This window comes from Saccopteryx bilineata, chromosome 3, assembly GCF_036850765.1.
Source record: "Saccopteryx bilineata isolate mSacBil1 chromosome 3, mSacBil1_pri_phased_curated, whole genome shotgun sequence".
Classification (NCBI taxonomy): Eukaryota; Metazoa; Chordata; class Mammalia; order Chiroptera; family Emballonuridae; genus Saccopteryx; species Saccopteryx bilineata.
Genome location: NC_089492.1, coordinates 48,976,624 through 49,001,689, shown reverse-complemented (window position 1 = coordinate 49,001,689; position 25,066 = coordinate 48,976,624). Strand labels below are relative to the sequence as shown.

Genomic DNA, 25,066 nt, shown 5'->3' with positions numbered 1-25,066 from the left:
TGCTAAAAAACAAGAAAAACCTTCGTGGGGAAAAGCAAAATAAATGTTGATCACACTTTTCTCTCAGTCTTTGTTCAAAAATTCTTAAGATATAAAACGGTGACAGCTGAAAAATCAACTCTGACCCTGGCTGGTTATCTCAGTGGTAGAGCCTCTGCTGGCATGTGGAAGTGCCGGGTTTGATTCCGGTCATGGCACACAGGAGAGGCAACCATCGGCTTCTCCACCCCATCACTCCCCCTTCTCTCTCTTTCTCTGTCTCTCTCTCTTTTCTTGGTGCAGCCATGGCTTGAATGGTTTGAGCAAGTTGGCCCTAGGGCAATGAGGATGGTTCAATGGCCTTGCCTGATGTACTAAAATAGCGCAGTTGCCAAGCAATGGAGCAGCAGCCCTAGTTGGGCAGAGCATCCACTGGTAGGGGGTTTGCAGGGTAGATCCTGGTTGGGGTGCATGCTGGATTATGTCTCTCTGCTTCCCCACCTCTCACTTAATAAAAAATAAATAAAATTAAAAATAAATCAACTCAGAGTTCTGTTTCTGCTGTGGATGTTGATGGATGTCAAAGGAGGGTCTCAATTTTGTCATCATCACTGGTTTCATTATGTTTCTGTAATCATTGTGACTTCAGCCAAGAGTCCAGTCTTACAAGGACTAAAACATAAGGTTTAATGTAACTGGACATAAGCAGCCAACTTCTTAGACTCTCTGTACCTGCTTTGCCATATTGGTAAAGTCCTCCTCAGTACTTTTGTTATTCAATATGGGCTAACAAAAAATATATTATTAAACAAACATAATAGGGCACATGAATAGATGGATGAAAGGTACACAAAGCTGGCATACATTTCCTGCTGAATTTCACCATATAACCAGATTTATGCTGTCAATCTTTTATTGAGTCTTTCCAAATGAGAGTTCTTTCCAACCAGAGTCCTCTGTGTGAGTTTCCCTCCATAGCTATTAAAGAGATTTTTCTTGTCTATAATAATTATGAGGAATTTTGAACACAATTTGCCTTAGTGACTTAAATAAATGATTTTTGTAATGTTATAAAGAGCTTTGAGAGATTCTTCTTTGAAGTATTTTTACTAAAGACTCATACGTAAATGTTTAGCGTTAGGTTTCCTATTTTATACAGACCCATAGATTTTCAAGTTTTCTCTCCAGAGGAGATAGAGATGTTTCAATGGATAAGAGTTCTATTTAAAGTAGAAATATAACTGTGATATTAAATAAGTTTATATGCAAGCTGTTTTCTAAGAGTATTAATTTGAGAAATGCTAGAAATATCAGAGACACAACACAGTAAAATTGCAAAAGGTAAATAAAATTTTAATAAGAGAAAAATTATAATGTATTGCATTTGAAAGTGAATTATAATGTTCCACAAGGCTAAGAGCTGGAGAAGAGACTGCATGCAATGTAAGAAAATGCAAATATATTTGTATGGGTCACTCAGAAGTCTCCTTTGAAAGAAAAAAAATTCTGGCCTGTAGTGGAACAATGAATAAAGCATCAACCTGGAACACTGAGGTCGCCAGTTCGAAACCCTGGACTTGCCTGGTCAAGGCACATATGGGAGTTGATGCTTCCTACTCCTCCCCCTTTTCTCTCTCCCTCCCTCCCTCTCTCTCTGTCTCTCTTTCTCTCTCTCTCTCTCTCTCTCTCTCTCTCTCTCTCTCTCTCTTACACACACACACACACACACACACACACACACATTTTCTCTCCTGTTTCTCTAAAAATGAATAAAAATCTATAAAAAATCATTAAAAAGAAAAGACTCTGGAAGTGAGATAACATTGAAGAAGGGATATGATGTATTTGTTTTCTAACAATTCCATAAATCTTATAACTAGTTGAATTTTCATGTAATTAGTGGATTATTGTTAATAATTAGAAAAAAATGTTTTAATTGCTCAGGTGGTATAAAGGCCAAAAAATCTTTCAGTTTAATTTATTTTACCTCTGTTAATTGTACTGAATCCAACTTCTAAAAGTCTTATGTTAGCAGTGTTTTTCTTTGACAAGGAGAGAAGCCCTACTTTTTTTATTTGTAAATCTCCAAAAAAAAAAATGAAGATTTATTCTGTAGCTTCCACAGATTAAAAGAATGCATACATACTTGTCTCTTGAAAGACAGGATAATATATTGGCAATAGTAAATTTAGACATGCAGTTGTTGGCCCGTTAGACAAGAGTCTAAATTCAGATTAAATGTCTGCTGTTAGATTCAGAATATGCAATTTATATTTTAAATCTTGGAATCAAAGTCTTTGTCCATATTATGATTACAACACTGGATATTCTCAGCAACAGAGTATAATGTTTTTCTTAGAAAAATCCAAATCAGCTGCTTTGTCTTTTGCACATTTTCTTTGACTTCTAAGTTTTCAAATGCATTATTTCCAAAGTGGATGTTTCTTTAAAATTAGCAGCACAATTATGAAGCTGGATGGAAGTCAATAATAACACTGACTTAGAAAAGAGCTGTGGCATGAAAAGTAATACTGGTTTTACACAAGCTAAGATGCAAATATAGCTGCCAAGACATGAAATCGTTGAATACTGCTCAGCCCTATCTGGTGAATAAAACTTATTGACGTCTCTTGTATCTTCCTAAAGACCAATTGCCTCTGATTAGGACAGAAAAGACAGTATTTCAGAAATTATCTAGCTTTTTCAGCAAAATAATAGTCTTTATTATAAGTCGAAGTTTATCAAATGAAAAATCTAGAGTTTAATGAATGAGTTTCCATGTAATACTATGTGTAATTTCACTCCAAGCACTGATATGCTAGGAAAACATAACTATGACTAGATCTTATCATCATGGGGCAAGGAGAAGAGGTACTACAGTAAAATGAGGAATTAAGAGCATGAAATAAATTTGCTTCCTCACTGTAACAGAGCTCCACAGGCAAATCTTTGTGCATTTCTCATTTAGCTACAATATTTTCCCCCTAACATTGGCAAATCACTTAGATTCCACAATCTCTGTGAAGCAGTGTTACATTCTATTCATGCCATAGGTTCTCTTTGCTATTTAGCCTTTGAAAGACAAACATCATGGCTTAAAAAATGCTTAATGCAGTCCTCAAATGCAAACATTGAATTCTTACTATAGCTCATAAATTTTATCTGCTAGGTGGGTGGGGCTCTGGGGAGGTAGATACTGAGAACTGTCACCAGGAGGCCTAGAGAAACATCATGAAGTTATCCCATTTATGTTCAGAGCTATCTCCCTTGGTTGACTGCCCTCTCTTCTCATGCCTCAGGGTAGAGGCAGCTTTCTTCCACCCTCAGGCAGTTAGATCCCAGCCCTTAGGGCTGCCAGCACCTGGCACTGTCCTATCACAATCTGCCTAGATTGAACAACTCCTCTCTCCTCATCAAGCCACACTGAAAATCAAAACTCTATACTGAGAGTTTCTATCAACTTACTAGATCTTATTCCAGCAAAAATTCATGCAGTCTGAATATTCCAAATGAGTCTTTTTATTTTAAGAGATGAGTAAAATGAATATCCAGTAACTCTAACTGCTCAGATGCCTGCTCCCTGCATCTTTCAGGCAAGAGCTTTATGTAAGACCACACTCTAGTATGAAGACTTTGGCTTTAAATGAACCTTGCCAGCAGGCTGCTGCACAAATCATATCCAGGAGAGGCAGCCCAGCTAACAGTTTATTGTCAGGCCATTCAAGAAAGCTTGAGGCTGGGCGAGGCCGAAGAGTTTCCAAAGGGGAATACAGAGATGACAGTACTGGGTTTAGGGTGTGGAAAGCCTTTTTGATTTAGACTGAACAAGCAACTGTAACTACAGCATGTTCACAAAGCTCCTTGATTAAATTACAGGATTGAGGAAATGCTAACTCTTTCTTGGTGCACGAGAAATGCTAACTCTTTCTTGGTGCACGAGAAACTGTTCTGGGGGTGGGGGTGGAGGTTGCAAAGAACAGGGCTCTCCCTGCCTCCTGGCTACTACTTGGGTGCACAAAGGGTACACAAATGCATGAACAAATCAGTCAAAGTCTGAGTGAATTAGAACATTCCAAAGAATATGTGATTACTCACCAAAAGCCTTTCAGTATATGAAATTATCAGCTGGATAGGAAGCACAGCTCCTAAAGTGAAGACTTGGAGAAGTAAATACTAGACACATTTTACACAATGGTTAAAAATTATTGTTGAACTGATTGTATTACACAAAAATAAACACATCAACTTTATGTTGTTTTTTATTTTATGATTCCCTTACCAGAGACTGTATTCTGGACCCAACAAATAGAACATTATGAAATAGTGATCCAAAACCTTTATGGTTGAATAAGAGCAACTGTTATATATAATTTCCATTTTGTAGTCCCCCTTCAAATTAAATGTGAATTTTCAAGTATTTCTTCTGTTGCACAGTAGAAAATATATATTTGAGTGCACAGGCATTTAAACACCACCAAAGGATTCCATGCTTGGTAGCATTTACTGAGCTTTTACCAAAAGAACCTTACATAGTATTTAAAGTTAATCTATTACTATTTTCTTGAGCAATCTCCCATAATCACATAAGCCATCAAGGGGTCTAAATTTTAAAAACAATCTATTAATTAATTAAAATCTTATAAATTAAATAATATCAATTGACTGTATCACAAACTTTTACAGTAACAGCAGAGCATGTTATATTCTGAGGGTTTGTTTTTTAAGTAAATGATGTTTGTAAAATCTTTACATGCGCTCTTTCTTCTATTTTCTATATTCATATTACTGAGTCCAGGAGATAAAAGTCAGTAGAAAAATAAGTGTAGAAAGTAACAAATGGTGAAAACTTCTTGAATTAAAGAAGGAAGAACATAAGGTTAGAAGTACTTAACACAGAGCTTGAAAACAGAGAGAGGAAGAAGTGGCAAAGAAACAGGTTTTCCGTCAATGTTTGGACTGAGTGATGGGCTAAGAGAGGCCTTCTCTGGCAAGGGTTCCCGGTGCTTGTCTGTTTCCCAGTGCTTGCTACTTTGGCTCTGTCCACAGAAAACAAAACTTCAGAGGATTTTACAATTATGTTAGGATAAGTAAATGATATAGGCTAGGGTGCTATTTGACTTACACCAAAATTCACTCGTAGGAATGGAACTTTGTCATAACCCGAGTACCCTCTATGTGTACACATTGTGAGAGTATTCCCCCACTTTAACATATCCACCACATCACCTTTTTATACTTTTTATTTTATTTATTGATGAAAACATTAAAGTTCCACTCCATTAGTAAATTTCAATTATAAAATACAGTGATATCATGTTATACATTAGATCTTCAGACCCTCTTTGTCTTATAGCTAAATATATATTAATCCACAAATTATTTGCCTCAAAAGTATTTAAAAAGTTAAAAGATAGTTTTCCTACTGTTTTACTTCAAAATATCTGAGGCAGGGATCCTAGAACTTTTCTGCAAAATTTCATTGCACCAATTACTCTGAGAAATTTGGTATTTTTCTCCCATTTTTTGGATATGGATGTTTTTTGTTTTTGCCACTAACTTGACTAAAAAGTCACCATCCATTGTGTCTTTTCACAGATTGTCATTGTGGTCCATAGTAGTTAATGATTCAATTCAAGCAGTACATTTAACTTCAGGTTAAGTCAATCTATAGCATCAGATCCATTCTTACAATTTCTATTAAATACCTTTTGGTTAACTAGCAATTTTTTACTAGTTTAAAAAATAATTCAGAACCTCAAATTTACAGTAAATTTTATATATCCAGTATAGGCAAATGTAAAGCTTACATTAAACATTGAGTGCATTTCATTTAATTGTAATTTACTTTAGAATTGTGTGCCAACTGGTTATTAAGCAGAGCAATAGTAATTGAGAACATGCTGTGGACAGGATTTAGCACTAAAAAGCAGCAGTGGGGGGACACGGGCTCTTAATGGGTGGATGTTTTTCATGGTGGGCAAGAGGTGTCAAGAAGCTGAGGTGGGCAGATATTGAGTACAGACCAGGATCTCTAAGGCAATCTACCAGGAAACATTCACAATCTGAAACTGGTCATTTATTTTGAGTAGATCAATTTGTTACAATATGTTGACTGAGAAAGGCAATGGGTTGTATTGCAATAAAGACAGTAATAGATCTAGGTTCAAGTCCTGGCTCTATCTATATCTTTTAAATATAGTACAATGTAATGTTTATATTATTATAATGCAATTTTAGCTGGTGGATTATATTTACCAGCCCTTCCCAAATTTATGGGGTTTATAATAGCAAATGATGGCTGATAGTTTAAAAAATACATAAAGTTGGAGAGGTTTATTCTTAGTAAACAGAAATTTCTATTTTATTAACAATATAAAGTCTCTAAACATAACTGTTTCTTATACTTTGTCTGAAAACAACTATTCAATTTGTTTGCATCTCATGGATTATTTTCCTTCCATTTTAAGACTTTATCATAGAAAGTAAAAAAGTGATTGTAGAAAATGGGAAAGTAGGGGAAATAGGGAGCAGTTGCTTAAAGGGTATAAATATACTGCTTACAAAAATTAGGGGATATTTCAAAATGAATATGAGTCAGTAAAAAAGAAGTATTTGATTTTTTTATTAAACAAGAACATCATAAAAACAAATTACAAGTCAAAGAAAGTTGTTCTATTATGCAAATGAGATACAAGCTCAATTATTGTGATTGAGTAGCAAGTGACATTTCGGTGGGTGTGAACAGAAGCATGTCAAACTGGACGAGAGTGCCACACACTGACTGTTCAGTATGGTATATGCTCACCCAACACTGCCAAACCACACTGACAGAGATGGGGCATGGACAGGATCAAATTGTCCAGCAGCTCTTGTGGGATCCTCTGCCACACTTGCTCCAGGGCAACTTCCAGCTCAAGAAGTATTGTGGGAGGCATTGCATGGTTTGCTAGACATCTTCCCAGTGCATTCTAAGCATGTTTAATGGGATTCAGGTCTGGAGAACATGAAGGCCAGTCTATGTGTTCGATTCCTGCCTCCTGAAGCATATTGTTGATGAGATGCACATCTTGAGGCCTTGCATTATTGTCCATGAAAAGAAAGTTGTTTCCAACTGCTCCAGCATAGGGTACCACTATAGGGTGCAGGACCTCATCTCGATATCTGACAGCAGTCAGTGATCCGTTTCTGATGACGTGGAGGTATGTATAACCACCAATGCTGATTCCAGCCCACACCATGATTCCACCACCACCAAAGGAGTCCCTTTCTCACATGAAACATGGCTTCTCCCATGTTCCTTGTTCATGCCAGATCAGGACACGATGATTGTCAGGCTGCAGACTGAACTGTGACTCATCAGAGAAGAGGACAGTTGACCACTCATCATGGGTCCAGTGATGATGCTCATCAGCCCACCCTCTACAGGTTCTACAATGCTCAGCAGATAATGGAATGCATATCATAGGTTGCTGGGTGTGCAGTCCAACATGATGGAGCTAATTTTGTATGGTCTGGGTGATATTCGTCATCTAGTGGCAGCAAGAAACTGTCCCCACAGCTCTGTTGCTTTACTGTGCCTGTTCCTTCTTGCCAATAAGCTCAAGTAGCAGTCATTTCTTGCTGTTATGGCAGATGGGTGACCCTGACCTTGTCTTCTTCGTACTGTGCCAGTCTCTTGAAAGCAATTCTACAGTTTGCTAATCACACATTGGAATGTTCCAAGTGCTCTTGCCAGTCATCTGTGTTTGACCAGCTTCAAGACGTCCTATGGCTCTCCAGGCTTCACATGTGGGCAAATTGTGTTGCAGGGGCATTGCAAAGGCTGAAAAATTGCAGGATGTGCACTTTCAATATCAAGGAACATGCAGATACTCCAGTACTTTCAGCATTTTGTATAGTGCATTTTCACCAATGAAATACAAGTTGGCTTTGCATCTCATTTGCATGATTGAACAACTTTTTTTGACTTGTCGTTTGCTTTTCTGATGTTCTTGTTTGATAAAAAAGAATCAAATGCTTGTTTTTCTTATCACTTCATATTCATTTTGAAATATCCCTTAAATTTTGTGAGCAGTGTATATATAGTAAAAGGTATTTAATATCCAAGTAAGTTCTAAATATACATATTTGTATACTGACAGAAGAGATATCAGCTGCTTGCACATGCTTACTAAAGAGATAGACAGCAACTCATAAACGTAACAAGGCCCCATCTTTCTCATGCTTCCATCCAATGCTCACAAACACCTGCTGGATAGTGGGGGCAAAGGAGAAGTTAGGTCTCCTATAAGGGTGTACAGAAGGGGAATCCTAGGCAGTGGAGTGATGCCACTGGGGTACACACATTTATGGGGACAAAAAGTGGAGATGTGGCAGCAAAACAGAGTCAGAACAGTCTTTCCAGCTGAGTACAATGACAGGGGAGGGGGGCAACAGGGGTGATTCCAGAGGTAAATTAAAAGCTGTGCCTCTACATCATTTATTAAACTAAGAAACAACACTTTCCTCTTCCTCTGCTTGCCAAGAGTTTGGATTTACTTTGTTGTACTTTGTACTTTTCAATCAAGGGTATTTATTGAGAGCCCATTCTGTGCAAAGGATTGTATCAACTGTTGTGACAGATATATTATGACTCAAACAATAATATAGATCATATTAAAATAGGTTACATGTTTCTTTCATCTCTCTAAATCTCCCTCAGTGCCTAGCAGGAAGTATTTTAATGCTAAATACCAGTATCATTTGATGCCATCTTAATTATTTATTGCTCCAAAGGATATTCAGTATTTTCAAAGATTTTTAAATTTATTGTACCCAGAATTTTTCTGACATGAAGACTATTTGTCTTAATAATTCATGATTATATAATCTTGTTACTCATTTCTTTTTTTACTCTTTATTTAGAAAATTAAATTTAATAGGGTGACATTGATAATAAGGGTACATAGGTTTCAGGTGAACATATCTATAGCATTAGAATCATTGATTGTGTTGTGCTCCCATCACCCAAAGTCAAATAATTTTTTATCACCATATATTTGTCTAACTTTACTCTGCTTCCTCCTCCTCCAACCTCTCTCTCTGGTAACCATTTCACTTTCGTCTATGTCTATGAGTCTCATTTTTATATCCCACCTATGTGTGAAATCATATCATTCTTAGCTTTCACTAATTTCACTTCATTAATACAAATATTTTATGACAGTTTAGTGTTTCAACAGATGTCTAAATAGAAAATACCTCTAGCAATGTTAACTTGTTTTGCCAAACTCAGCAACATCTAATAAGAAAGACCTTGTTTTTCATCTATTTTTCTTGGTTCTTACACCAAAGTTGAATGACATATGAAGTGAATACTATCCACCACCTCAAACACACAATTCAACATTATCTTCTGAGCTAAGTAGAGAAAAAAATATGCAATACTTATACACCTCCTTTTTTTACTCACTTGAGATAGCACAGACATTTAGATATTCATATATCATTGAATTCATTTGGATCTTTGAAAGTGTGGGCTTCAAATTCCATCTGGCTCTATAAAATTAAAATGCTCAAATTAGTGCAGACTTCCAAAAAAAGATAAAACAAAGCAAAATATTCTGTATATATCCTTTGAAAAGATACAAAATAACATAGGGAATCAAGAATTTGTGATGCTCATGCATGTGTCTTTTCACTCACAGATGGCAACAATACAGAATATATTCCAAGAACAATAATTGGGATGGATCACAAAGATGAACTCTCCAGGAGCCTCTAGCCTACTCGCAGAGACTGGCCAGAAACAGATGAGCAGTAGACTCGGGGAGGCCAGGAGGACTAATTATGTCACAGCCAAGATGTAACACGTAACAAAGATGCTTCCTAAAGCTGGAGAAGGTGACCCAGTAGCTAGGGAATAGAGAAGGAATGTGATCCAGTAAGATAAGAACTCAAAAGCTGAAACTCAAAATTTATTAACAAGGAGGGTGTAGTGACCTTAGAAAGAGCAGTTTCAAGAGCAGACAGGAAGAAGTGATGGTAGTATAGGTTGCAACTATTTATAATTCTTTGAAGACACTTGATTGTAAAAAAGAAAGCCATTGTACAGGAAATGGACATCTGTGGAATTAAGGTGAGATCTCTCTTTTCTTTCTTTCCTTCCTTCCTTCTTTTTTTCCTTTCCTCCATCTTTCTCCTTCTCTTTTTTATTCTTTTGTCAGATGGCATTGGTTTATATCTGCTTAAGTCCTAATGAGAAGGTTTTAATAGTGAGAGAAAAGGTTGAAGATATAAGGTAAAAATAAAGGTTAATGATGAGTAATTTTTGAGATATAAGGGGATAGACCCAAAGCTTTCCATTATGTACTTCTGAGATCAATCCGTCCACCCATTCATCTATTCATCCATTCACTCAACATTGGCTGGGAATCTATCTTGTGCTATGCACAGTATATGGAGAATTATGGTGGAAAAAAGACCAAGTTCCCACCCTCAGAGAATTTATATTTATATGGTGAGAGAAACAATAAGTAAATGAGTAAATATGGTCTCTGTAGTGATGAAAACTATGAAGAAAAAAGAAGCAAGGTTACAGGATGAAGGGGTGTAGTAGTTAATATGGTCAATGACATTTGAGTAGAATGAGGACTAGAGATTGAATGAGATGAGAGATTTAGGCATGAGAAGGTCTGGGGAAAGGACATTCTAGACAGAGGCTATAGTAAGTGGTAATGGAACAACTAGGGAGAAACAGCAAGGTGGTTGGAGTAGCTCAGGCTTAAGATAAATTGGGATATACTATATTAGGAGGGGTGGTTGGAGAGAAGGAAAGGGGCCACTGTACAGACTTCAGAATCCACTGAGGGGTTTTGAGCCAGGGAGGGGTATGATAGCATTTATATTTTAAAATATACTGGATATTGTATATTTACAGGGACAATGATGGAAGCAAGAAAGCTAATGATCTCGAGTAGGTGACAAATGATAGCAGTTTGATTTAGTTTTGTGGTGAGTAGTCATGTGGAAAAAAGAGGTTATTTTAAAGGATATATTTCAAAGGAACAGCTAATGGTACTATAAAAGAAAAAGATGATTCCTAGGTTTTTGACTGAATAACTGAGTGTGGGCGTGTCATTTACTGAGATAGAGAAAACAGGAAGGCGGAAGAATTTGAGGGGAAAACCAAAAATTTATTGAGATTATCTACTGGATATGTTGGGTAGGCATCTAGAGATCCGGACTAGAATTGGGGGGTAGGTTTATAGTAATATTTATATATCAAATCATTCTACTTGCTTAAAATGAATCCTCATGACCTTCAAGACAAAATCCAAGCTTTAACCTCCCTTGGGCTTGGCACTTCTATGCATCTCTAGCCTCATCACTCATCATCAGTTTCATACCACACCAAATACTCTTTTTTTTTTTTTTTTTTTTTTGTATTTTTCTGAAGCTGGAAACGGGGAGGCAGTCAGACAGACTCCCGCATGTGCCTGACCAGGATCCACCCGGCACGCCCACCAGGGGGCGATGCTCTGCCCATCCGGGGCGTCGCCCTGTTGCAACCAGAGCCACTCTAGCACCTGGAGCAGAGAGCATGGAGCCATCCCCAGTGCCCGGGCCATCTTTTGCTCCACTGGAGCTTCGGCTGCGGGAGGGGAAGAATGAAACAGAGAGGAAGGAGAGGGGAAGGGGTGGAGAAGCAGATGGCGCCTCTCCAGTGTGCCCTGGCTGGGAATCGAAACCGGGACTTCTGCACACCAGGCCAATGCTCTACCACTGAGCCAACTGACCAGGGCCCCAAATACTCTTTAATAAAGATATTTCTCTCTCCCTCTTCTTCTCTCATTATGTCATTCCCTTTGCTTAGATTACCCTTTTTTTTTTCCATTTTGACATAGCTGACTGACTATTGGGTCCTTAAAGTCTAGTCTTTCTTGTCCTACCAGACATTAACCAGTCATTTAATATCGCTGGTTTTGATGCCCTCTTCATGACTACCAGAGTATTCTACACATATATCTATGGACTCGAGAACCAGACTACCCCAGGGTATTCCATAATTGTTGCATGAGCTTAAACAAGTTGCTTAAACTCTCCAAACCTCAGTTTCCTCATCTGTAAAATGATAATAATAATAATACCTACTTCATAGGATTGTTAGGGTAATTAAATGAGCTGATATGGGGCATAGTGCTAATAACAGTGTCTGGCATAGACAAAGCACTGAACAAGTCATTAACTATTATTATACTAATACTTATCAACCTCTTGAATAGTTTCATGTTGATTTTTCCTTAAAGAAAGCTTTGAGTGCTTTCATTAATCCTTTCATCTGTACTTCTGGCCCCCATTGAGCTTCAATAATTGCTTCTTACATAAGTGAATGAGTTAATGAGTGAAAAAAATAGCATTGGGCTAAAAGAGTACTATAAAAGGAACTATCAGGTTCTTCTTAGCAGACTTTCTCTTTGTGGAAGTTCTTCTCTGTGGGTGAAATTGATTCATCCAATCCATCACTCACTAAACCATGTCTTGGGTTGTTGATTCTACATTACATTTTGGTCACTGTTCAATGCAAATAATATCTTTCTTTACCTTTGGATCAGGTAGACATGGTCCAAAAGCTTCCAGTAGAAGCGTCTCTTCTCTCACAGATTTTTCATAATCTGAGAAGGACAGTTTCCCATCATGGTCATGATCCTAGGGTAGATCAGCTTTATATTAGTCAACATGTCAAATAATTATCACAAATACAACTGCCTTTTCATGGTCAAAAAAGGTGTTATAAAAATGAGACTAAGCAGTGTCATTGAAAAGAACTTTTAATACAGTATTATAATAGAAGAGCATCATCTGAGTGTTTGATTACACCAAGCAGGAAACTAATAGTTACTATAATTTAAATTATTATTTTCATATCACATCTAGCTTATAAATTTTAATATAAATTTCCTAAATTACACATATTTACCATTTTCTTAAGTGTTATTTCAACCAAATCTTTAATTCCTTCATCAGGATCTTCTTCAGATGGCTGTTTGAGAAGGCTGTTTTTCAACATGTGGAACATTTCCTCTTTAGAAATGAATCCATCACCATTCATATCAAACACTTCAAAGCAATCTTTTAAAAAAATAGTCAATTATGAATTTGATATTATCATTAAGGTAACATTTTTTTGATAAAAATTTCAAGGTCAATGTTTATATCATTGATGTTCTTATCAATGCTTCAGGCCTTAATACAATCTAATTCCCATAATACAATAAATGCTTAATATACACCTGTTGAATATATACAAAAATACTTAGAAAAAGTTTCATTACATTCAGCTATGGAAAAGCATGGCAAGAAACAATAAGTTAAACATTTTCAACTTGAAATTTTTAGAAAACTGATTAAAAAGTAATAAACAGAGTTCATAAAAATTGAGAATTAACTGAGAATCAGAACACTAGAATCAATATTCCCTAGTTATGGTTACAATTCAAGTAATTAAATGTGTAAAATACTTAATACCTCAATATGTAAATGCATATGTACATGATTAGCATGTGTAGTATATGCCTCTGCAGTCTTGCTTGACATTAATTACTCTTCAAAATATTTTGATTTTCCTTTTAATTAATTTTTTCAACCTTTAAAATTGACTTGAATTGCTCCATGAAAGAGGCTAATGGGCATTCAAAGCAAACAACCAATAGACAACTAACTTCACAGTTTGGGCTGGAGTATATCAATTTAAATTCCTTAGATATGTTAATATAATGTGCAAACCAGAAGGATAACCTGAAATCTTACATTTAATTTTTTCTTCCAAAGTTCCTCGAAGAAACAGTGATAATCCATAAACCCACTCTGATACGCTTACCCAACCATCGTTATCTTTATCAAAACCTCGGAATACTAAAAAAAGAAAGAAAGAAAGAAAAAGTGCAATATAATACTTTTGCTGCATTTTTAGTCTCAGTAATATAACTACACTGTTTCCACTTACTTTTATAATTTAACGAAACTTCAGAATATATGGTCCAATATTCTCTTTTGACAAAGGAAGAAATTAAGACATCATAACACTGGAAAAGTGTTTATTTACACTATCAAATTTTTACTTCAGATTTTCTGGGAACAAAGTAAATTCTGAATATCTAAACATATATATTAATCATTAATTATTAACATACAAATATGTTTCTATATTAAATATATTGATATATGAACATAAATATATAATTTTACACTTTTGTTACTCAACATGTAATGTGCTTACATGATTGACAAGATTATATCTTAATTCTTATTGAAATACTTCCAGTGATGGAAGGAAACATAAATTTCCTTTTTAAATTATTCTTTTATCCTGACCTGTGGTGGTGCAGTGGATAAAGCGTTGACCTGGAAATGCTGAGGTCACTGGTTCGAAACCCTGGGCTTGCCTGGTCAAGGCATATATGGGAGTTGATGCTTCCAGCTCCTCCCCCCTTCTCTCTCTCTGTCTCTCCTCTCTCTCTGTCTCTCTCTATTTCCCTCTCTCTCTCCTCTCTAAAATGAATAAATAAAAAAATAAAAATTGAAAAAAAATTAAAATTATTCTTTTAGATGATTGAAATCCTATCAAGCATCTTCTTGGACCATAATTGTGTGAAACTAGAAATCAATCTCAAGAAAAAAAAAAGACAACAAGGCTAAATAATATGTTACTAAACAATAAATGGGTTAACAATGAGATAAAGGAACAAATAAAAATATGCCTTGAAACTAATGAAAATGAGAACACAACAATCCAAAATCTATGGGGCAAGGCGAAAGCAATCCTAAGAGGTCTACCTCAAGAAATAATAAAAATTAATCTGAAGTGAACAATTTAACATTATACTTAAAGAAACTTGAAAAATAACAAATAAAACCCAAAGTAATAGAAGGGAAAAAAAATAAAGATCAGATCAGAAGTAAATAAAATAGACTTTAAAAATCAGTACAAAAGATCAATGAAATTAAGAGCTGGTTCTTTGAAAAGATAAACAAGATCGACAAACCTTTAACAAGACTGATCAAGAGAAAGAGGACCCAAATAAATAAAATTAGAAAGAAAAGAGAAGTGACAACAAACACCAAAAAAATACAAAGAATTCTAAGAAAATTATGAGCAACTATATGCCAACAAATTGGATACTCTGGACAAAATGGATAAATCCTGGAAATATATAATCTTCCAAAACTAAATTAGGAGGAATCAGAGAATTTGAATTAATAGATTACAGCCAGTAAAATTGAAGCAGTAATCAAAAAACTCCCAACAAACAAGAGTCCTGGAGCAAGTAACTTCACCAGTGAATTTTACCAACCAGTCAAAGAAGAATTAACAAGTATCCTTCTCAACTATTCTAAAATGTCTAGAGGAGGAAAGACTCCAAAGCTCATTTCACTCCAGCATTATCCTAATTTCAAAACCAGATAAAGACACAAGAAAAAATTTATAAGCCAATATCCCTGATGAACATAGATGCTAAAATCATCAAAAAAATATATTAGCAAACCACATTCATCAATACATTAAAAAGATCATACACCATGATCATGTGAAATTTATTTCAGGGATGCAAAGTTAGTACAACAGTCACAAATCAATAAGCATGATACATTACATAAACAAAATAAAGAATAAAACTCACAATCATATCAATAGGTGCAGATAAAGCATTTGATAAAATCCAGCACCCACTTATGTTAAAAACTCTCAGCAAAGCAGGAATGGAGGGAACATACCTCAATGTAATAAAGGTCCTTTATGATAAACCCATAGCCAACATCATACTAAATGGGCCAAAACTACAAGCACATCCCTTAAGATCAGGATGTCCGCTGTCACCACTCTTTTTCAATATAGTACTGGAAGTTCTAGCCACAGGAATCAGAAAAGAAGTAGAATTAAAAGGCATTCAAATTGGAAAGGAAGAAGTAAAGCTGCCATTATTTACACAGAACATAATACTGTATATAGAAAACCCTAAGGATTCCATCAATAAACTTCCAGAACTGGTAAATGAATTCAATAAAGTAGCAGGATGCAAAGTAAATATCCAGAAATAAGTTGCATATTTATACACCAATAATGATATACCAGAAAGGGAAACTACAACAAAATACCATTCACAATTGCTTCAAAAAGTGTAAAATATCTAGGAATAAATTTAATCAAAGATGTAAACAACAAGGAGGAAAGAAATTGAGAAGATACAAATAAGTGGAAGCATATAACATGTTCATGGAGAGGAAGAATTAAATCATTAAAATGTCCACATTACCCAAAGCAATCTATAGATTCAAAACAATTCTTATCAAGATACCAATGGTGTATTTCATAGAACTAAAACAAATATTCCAAACAAATTAACTACATGGCCATTGTAATTAAAATAGCATGGTACTTGCATATAGATCTACCAAACAGAACAGAGAACTCAGAAATCAACCCATGCATACGTGATCAATTAATATTTGACAAGGGAGGCAGGAACATAAAAGGGAATAAAGATATTCAATCAATGGTGTTGGGAAAATTGGACAGATATGTGCAAAAAAATGAAACTAGACCACCTTGTCACACCATACACAAGAATGTAAAATGGATTAAAGACTTAAGTATTAGAACCAAAATCCTGAGAATCTTATAAAAAAACATAAATAGTAAAATCTCAGACATTTCTCATAAGCAGTATTTTTCCCCCTCTTATCGCCTTGGGTAAAGGAAAGAAAATAAAAGGTACTATATCAAACTGGTACTATATCAAACTAAAAAGTTTTTGCACAGCCAAAGAAACCAGCAACAAAATGAAAACATAATCCACTGAATGGTAGAACATGTTTGGTCATACATCTAATAAGGTATTAATATCTAAAATTTATTAAAAAAAACTTATAAAACTCAACATCAAAAAACAATTCAATTAAAAGATGGGCAAAGGACCTGGATAGACACTTTTATAAAGAGGACATGCAGATGGCCAACAGTCATATTAAAAGATACTGTAACTAATCATCAGAGAAATGCAAATTAAAACCGCAATGTGCTATCACCACACACCTGTTGGAATGTATATCATCAATATAATAAACAAAAAAACAAGCGTTGGCAATGGTGTGGAGAAAAGAAACCCTTGTTTATTGTTGGTGGGAATGTAGATTGGTACAGCCACTTTGAAAAGCAGTATGGAGTTACCTCATAAAATTAAAAATAGAAGTGCTTTTTGACCCAGCAATCCCACTTCTGAGAATATATATTAAGAATCTTGAGATATTAATTTGAAAGAATATATGCAACCTCTGCTCACTGCACTGACCAAGACCTGGAAACAGTCCAAGTGTCCATCAGTAGATGAGTGGATAAAAAAGCGGTGGTACATTTACATAATAGAATACTATACAGCAATATAAAAGAAGGAAATCTTACCTTTTGTGACAGCATAGATGGACATGGAGAGCATTATGCTAAGTAAAATAAACCAGTTAGAAAAAGATAAGAACCATATGATTTCACTCTTTTATGGAATATAATGAACAAAATGAACTATCAAGCAAAATACTATAGAGACAGATTCATACATAGAGTTTATAGTTGTCTGGTGGCAGAGGACTGGGTAAGGTGGGGTGGATGGATTGAGAAAAAAAAAGGACAAAAACAAAAGAAAATACTCATGGACACAGACAACAGTGTGGTGGAAGAGGGTATAAATGGTGATGGACAAAGATTTGACTTGAGGAGGAGAATACACAATACAGTGTAAAGAGATGTATCGTAGAATTGGGTACCTGAAACCTGTATAATTATGGTAACCAGTGTCAACCCAATAAATCTAATTTTAAAAGTTTAAAATTAAAAAATAAAACTTTTTATTATTATATTTACTAAGTAAAAATAGAAATATCTTAGGTTTTCTGATATAAAGTATGGTGACTTCTTGTGTGTGTGTGTGTTTTTGAGGGGGGTGGTGGAGGAGGGAAAGAGAGAGGGAGGAGAGAGATGAGAAGCATCAACTCGCAGTTGCAGTATTTTAGTTGTTCACTGATTGCTTCCCTTATGTGCCTTGACCGGGGGCTCAAGCTAAGCCAGTGACCCCTTGCTCAAGCCAGCGATCTTGGAATGATGTTGATGATCCCATGCTTGAGCCAGTGACCCTGAGCACAAGGTGATGAGCCACTGCTTAAGCTGGTGACCTTGGGATTTTGAACCTGGGACCTCAGCATCCCAGGTTGATGCTTTACCTACTGTGCCACCATCATTCTGATTTGTCCTCTTCTTAAATACACAAAGCAGAATGAATGCTATTTTTGTCCTTATTATCTTTTTCTTAAATATAAAAATTTAAATTTTATATTTTTGTGCAATTGAGAATACAAAATATTAAACTTTTTACCAATAGTTATCCAAACTACAAACACTTTTGTTTTTCCAGTTATGGCTGGCTTTGTATGTCTTCTTACCTCTGTCCATAATCATGTCATCTGTCATTCCAAATGTCACATGCAAGATGTTTCGAAATGCATTACGATCCAGTCCATTGACCACACCTTGCCGCTCTGTTACATCTCCCACCAAGTTGTAAAAAAGCTTTATAAGACATTTCACTTCAAATTTATTAACTGTGAAAGAATAAAATTAAGATTTAGCAAAATGTATTTTTATTTTTAATTCCTAACTTAAATTCTCACTAATGAATTTATAGACAAACACTATCAAAGACATCAAATATCTAGTTATCAATAGAAAACAATCCTGTTTTGGGATTCATGACCTTTAAGAGAGGATAGCTACTACAGGGGAGTTTCCACTAAAACGCAAGAAACAGCTTTCCCTCTAATACTAAACAGATGCAAGTTCCGTCACACTTAGGAAAAAAGATCATATTAGCCAAGTTAGCTGAATAATGATTATGGGGTCAGATCCTAAACTTTACAGGCAGTAGACATATGATTCAAAGTAAGTTTGGTAATGTTTAAGAATGGTAACTTTTCCTCCAGCATTTTAATTATAGGCAGTGAAGAGATTTGTAACTCAGCCTTTTCCTGAAAACAGATACCAGGTTCCTGAAAGTCAGGAAACAATTTTCATTTCATATTAGCCTTAGTAAATCCATAAGCCAGATTTTAAAAATTAAAATCACTTATTTTCCAATAAAATAAAGTGTTTAAGCATATTTTAGCATTCTTGTGGTTCTTGTTCTTTTTTTTTTTTTTTTTTTTTTTTTTTTTTTTTTTACAGAGACAGAGAGAGGGATAGATAGGGACAGACAGGAATGGAGAAAGATGAGAAGCATCAATCATCAATTTTTTGCTGTGGTGCTTTAGTTGTTCATTGATTGCTTTCTCATATGTGCCTTGACCGTTGGGCTACAGCAGACCGAGTAACCCCTTGCTCATGCCAGTGACCTCGGGTCCAAGCTGGTGAGCTTTGCTTAAACCAGATGAGCCCGCACTCAAGCTGGCGACCTCAGGGTCTCGAACCTGGGTCCTCTGCATCCCAGTCCGACGCTCTATCCACTGTGCCACTGCCTGGTTAGGCTTTTTTGGTTCTTGTTGCAGATGATATAACAATTAACATGAAACTATTCAACAGCACTTTGGATAAAAGCAATTTTTTATTGAAAAGATATGCAGACATATTCATATCTGTCCACACACATGACTGTATAAAGGGTGGTATTTATAAATACTGAGCTTATTATTATCAATATTATTTATTGATTTTAGAGAAAGAGGAAGTGAGAGAGTGAAACAGGAAGATTGATCTGCTCCAGTATGTTCCCTGACTGGGGATCAAAAGGGCAACCTCTGTGTTTCAGAGTGACACTCTAACCAACTAACTTATCCGGCCAGGGCAACACCGAGTTAATTGTTTGTGTTCTGATCTCCATTTTAGATATGTAAGTGGAAGGGTTATTATCTAGAATTAAGAAAATAAAAGGGAGTTTAAATACAAATTATAGGTGGAAGATGGGGATGACTTTATTTCAAAACATGACAGAGTATTTTTAAAAACAAGAATGAAACCTGTGTGCATGTAAAAAAGGACAGAACATAGAAATAGAGTAATCACATCTAATGTTATAGATCAGAACACGCTTCACATAACTTCTGGTTTGGGGTACCAGAATGTAAGAGGAATATTGAAAACAATGATTTAGTAAAAAAATAGTAGACAAGAATATAATGATTATAATTTTTCAAAGAGCTGTTAGTTGCTCTAGAAAAAGGTAATATCAGTTTGTAGAAAAAAAATAAATACAGAAATACTATGTAATCTAATGATGCCAATTTTGGCTGTATACTCAAAAGAATTGAAAGCAGGAACTCAGATTACTTGTACAAAAATGCTCATAGCAATATTATTCATAGTAGTCAAAAGTGGAAGCAAACAATTGTCCACTGATGGATGAATGAATGGATAAACAAAATACAGTATATGCATACTATGGAATATTATTTAGCTTTAAAAAGAAGTTTTGACACATGTTATAATATGGATGAACCCTGAAAACATTATGATGAGTAAAACAAGCCAAACAAAAAAGGACCAATATTGTATGATTTCACTTATATAATGTAACTAGAATGGTAAAATTCATAGAGACAGAAAGTAGAATTATAGTTGCCTTGGGTTTGGGGTGGGGAAAATGGGGAATTATTCTATAATGGGTATAGAGTTTCAGTTGATAAATACGAAAATGTTCTGGAGGTGAATGGTGGCAAGAGTTGTGCAACAATCTGAATAAACTTAGTTGGTTGGGAAGGAAAGTGTTCAAAAAGAATGACTACTGAACATTTCCTTTGTAGATTTTTATGTTTCATCTTTTCTATCTCGGCTGAAATAAAAATTAAAGAATATTAGCTTAATTTATTAACAACAGGATTCACGATTAACGATAAGAAAACTTGTCTTGGTAAATTTTTTCTTAAATTCTAGAATACAATACTAAAAAAAATAAGAAAAATTCAATGATGGCTTTTCATTTTTTTGGATTGGTTTGTTTGTTTTTCAGATCATATCTGTAGAATGGTGGATTAACTAGATAATCACTTAAGGTACTTTCCTCTTCTCTGATTCCACAATATTTATCCATTTCATTCTAGTGGGATTATTATCTGGCAACTAAAAGAAAACATGACTTTAGGGGAAAGGTTCTCTGCTTAAAGAAATTTTAAATTATTATAATGACCATGAATTGTAACTATTGCTGTAGAATTTAACTAGTAATAATCAAGGTTTTGAAGGCTCACTTTAGAATTTGTATGTAAGTACAAAAAGCAAAAGTTTCCTCTCCCATGTTTTCACTTATCTTTTAATACGTTCTCCTTTTGACTATTCACAGAATATATTTACAATACATTGTAAACTTATTGAGCAGAGAGTAAATTAAATTCAGCATTGTATATTGAAGTTATTGTATTTTTGTGTGTGTGTGTGCGTGATAGAGACTGAGAAAGAGAGAGACAGAAAGAGAGACAGAGACAGATAGACAGAAAGGGAGAGAGATGAGAGCATCACTTCATTGTGGCACCTTAGTTGTTCATTGACTGCTTTCTCATATGTGCCTGGACCAGGAGGCTAGAGCATAATGAGTGACCCCTTGGTCAAGCCAGCAACCTTGGGCTTCAAGTCAGTGACCTTTGGGCTCAAGCCAACGACCATGGGGTCATGTCTATGATCCTACACTCAAGCTGGTGAGCCTGTGCTCAAGCTGGATGAGCCCTGCTCAAGCCAGCGACCTTGGGGTTTCGAACCTGGGTCCTCTGTGACCTGTTTGATGCTCTATCTATCCACTGTGCTACTGCCTGGTCAGGCATGATGTTATTGTATTTTTATTCAATATGTTTACTAGATGGTTATTAGAAAATCTGATCTTTTTCCAGAATTTTAGGTATTAAAAAAATAAGCTCCTATTAGATTATAGAATAACCATAATAATGCCTTAAATTAGAGGATGACTTTATTTTCTAAGAAGTTTAAGATGCTTATACACACCCTAACTTTTATTCACAGCATCGCTTTATTAAGAGAGTCTTTCTTGTCACTTATTGCATTAGATACTAATATATTAAAAGGCAATAGATCCTATCATCTCTAGAAATACATTAAAACATGTTTGTTTTCTTTTTTGCATATCTGGGGAGGGGGTCTTGTGATTATAGCTTCTATTTCCTCAAGTGGCCAGTAGTTTTGCAATTTATAAGCTTGCTCATTTAACATTTTCACTTAAACCATAGTCTTAGCTTCCTGGTTCAGGTATAGTTTAATTCTTCAGTCTGAATACAATTCTAAAGTTACCAATGAAATGCTAGGACTACTTTGAGAATGTGCTATTGGAGTTGATACCATTAATAAGTGATCATCTTGTCACCTCCAAAGTCTCTTTTACCTTGCAAGACCACCAGCAACTGAAAAGTAGAAGTCTAGAACTGGGAACATTTTTTACCATATGTTCAGCTTTAGTGAGCTATTTGGTTTCACTTTCTTCCCTGCTCTGATACAGGTTGTTTTTCCTAAGAGTGTTCATTTGTTGATAACCATTTCCCCATATGGATCTTGTTAAGTTTCCAGAACTTGAACTTTACCAGTTAATTTGCTCTAGAAAGCTAGAATGCAGGTGTGTGTTGGTTGTGCTACTTTTCTTTGGTCCATGGTATTTAGTACTTATTTTACACCTATGTCTGAGGGTAAAACCACGTGTCTCATGGGTATATAAATTATATTTCTATAATGTAAAGATAAATTAAGAAAAGTGCTTGACAAGCAAATAAATATATTTGTGGGAATGCAGTACTAGATGTCTGGACACCTGGATACTGGTCCTTAAGATTACTGACAGGTGTGGATGCCTGCCCCCAAAAGCTAACACCCTGGTATTCCCTTCCAGACTTCTCTTTAGGGGTTGGGGTGGAGGGACCTCCAATAGCCCTAAGGCTCAAAGGTAGAAAGTGGGTTGAGAAGGGAATTTTAATACCGGGTAGGACACAAGACTTGGACCAGGTGCCACTGCTAGTCCAGCACTTGAGTCTTACTTACAATGCTTGGAGTTTTTAGTTAAGGTTTCCGTCAACTTCTGCAGCTTCTTGCGGTTCATGCCGGGCGCTGGGGGAATTGGACAGCGGTGGGTTTCTTGAGCGCGCGGCTGCCGGGACCCTAGCAAGCCCTGGGCTTGGGGAAAGCGGCCTAGTCTCCATCTCCCAGTGCGTGCTCCACCCTAATATACAAAGTGGCCATAGCAACGCCATGGCCGGCCGCTGATTGGTTCCCGGGCGCGCGGAGTGCGTGCGCTGTCCTAGCACACAACGTGACCATGGCAACAGCTCGGTCAGCCGCGGATTCGCTCCTGGGATCAGGCACACAGTCACGCTTGGAGGATACCGGAGAAGCACATTGAAAACTGTGTCTGGTTGACAACGGAATTCTAATTTTTCAGTTATTGCTGTCTTTTGGGTTCACAATAAATAAATAAATAAGCAAATAAATAAGCAAATAAATAAGCAAATAAGTAAATAAAGCCCCTTTTTTGATGGACTGCAATATGAAGCATCAAACTCTAAAATTATGTTGTGCACGCTATGTAAAGAGTGTACACTATGTGAAAAGTGTTTGGATTGCTGAATGTTGCACCCAGGGAAGTTTAAGATCTTCAGGGATACTTGGGGGAACTTGGAGGAGCTTCGACAGTTAGTAGGTGTGTTATCCAGACTATTGATTGTTTTATGAGGTACAGAAGGGAGAGAAGAACTCTTTCTACTCCCTTCAATTCATTCGTGGGCGTTGGAGTGGGATTGTCAGTAGAACCTGGGAAAAGCCACTGGTAATTTTTAAGCTAAAGAGGCAGCCTTCCTAATTAATACGCTAACAGCTGCCACTTGGCTGTAGGGTATAACTCAACCTTGCTTTCTGAAAAATATCTCTTTAAGTAAAAGTTATCCTTAACTTACTTGAAAGATAGATCCTGTGGTGATTGGAAACAAAGAATAGTTCTTACATCTTTAATGCGTGAAGATTTTTTTTTAACCACAAAAGGGACATCTTATTTGAATTAGGACAACAATAAAATGGGTTAGCTCAGCTGGGAGTACAAAACCTACAGTATTCTCTAATGTGTCTACTCATTTAACTTTAGAGGAGAAAATACCTTTGAATAAAATTATTTTATAGTATATACATTGTCGTTATTAGGCTGAAAAAAAAATTCTGCCAACCATGAGTAATAATCCAATAAAAAGAATAGTTTCAGTGTTGAGGTCTCTGATGTTCTTTGTTTCATTTGTTTGTTAAATAAAGAATTAGGATGCTGTTTGAAACCAGAGTCAGGGATGCTTGGTGAAAGCAGGGACTGTATTATCCACAAGAAAACTTTCTGAGAATAGTTAACCACTATAAAATGATAGTGTTTATGAGTTTCTGACAGTTTTCTTGTTAAATAGTATTCCTATATGTCCTCTTGTCTAGCAGCCGTGACATTTTTAATGCGAGTGTAGAGAACTAGTGGGAGGGACTGGACACAGTCTAATTATACTCTCCTGTGAAACCCCAGTGGCTTTTGTTAGATGACAAAATTTTAGCAAATATTTTGTTTATAGAAATTGTTTCAGTGCTCACTGAAATATGTGGTTGTCAGTAGTTAATAAGAGAAGTCATGGGCCCCACATGTGTCTGCTGGGAGGTCTATTAAGAACCTTCTCCTAGGCCTGCTGGCACATAGTGGGGAGCTGGACACCACTGGTGGGGACTTCCTTGATGGGCCTGTCTAGGCATCTTTGTAGATACACGGGTAGCTTGTTGAGGGAACACCTATGTATGAACTAAACAGTTCTTAATTCATAAGCTTCAGGCCTAGGACTCATCAACTATGTTATCTTAAAGTGGAAAAAATAAAGACAACACCACAAAAGGTTGAAATTAAGAGTCAAATCTGTTCTAACAGGCAAAAATTATTTAATCTGACAAGAAAATGTGAGTTACCCTCTTTTCATTCCTCCTCATTCACAGGTTTATTCTTCCATTCTATTCTTATTCTTTCAGCAGAAAATTTCCAAACACATTGTTGTATAAAACTCACTTCTTTGA

The 25,066-nt window shown here is 35.8% G+C and overlaps 1 protein-coding gene across 4 annotated transcripts in view; it reads right to left on the bottom strand.

Annotated features, from left to right (window-relative positions):
• The window catches only part of CLXN (calaxin), a 58,566-nt gene extending 35,389 nt beyond the window's left edge, over positions 1 to 23,177 (bottom strand). The window contains exons 1-7 of one of the 4 annotated variants that reach the window (XM_066266110.1): positions 23,027 to 23,177; positions 18,448 to 18,606; positions 13,768 to 13,872; positions 12,938 to 13,089; positions 12,562 to 12,666; positions 9,431 to 9,516; positions 4,963 to 5,015 (exon numbers count right to left, since the gene is read on the bottom strand). In XM_066266110.1, the coding sequence (XP_066122207.1) occupies positions 9,457 to 9,516; positions 12,562 to 12,666; positions 12,938 to 13,089; positions 13,768 to 13,872; positions 18,448 to 18,606; positions 23,027 to 23,084 (639 nt within the window). In that variant the 5' untranslated portion in view covers positions 23,085 to 23,177 and the 3' untranslated portion in view covers positions 4,963 to 5,015; positions 9,431 to 9,456. Of the gene's footprint in view, positions 1 to 4,962; positions 5,016 to 5,513; positions 9,517 to 12,561; positions 12,667 to 12,937; positions 13,090 to 13,767; positions 13,873 to 18,447; positions 18,607 to 23,026 lie in introns of those variants that run through there. The other 3 variants (XM_066266111.1, XM_066266109.1, XM_066266107.1) reach the window with 3 other exon arrangements.
• Positions 23,178 to 25,066: the final 1,889 nt, after the last annotated feature.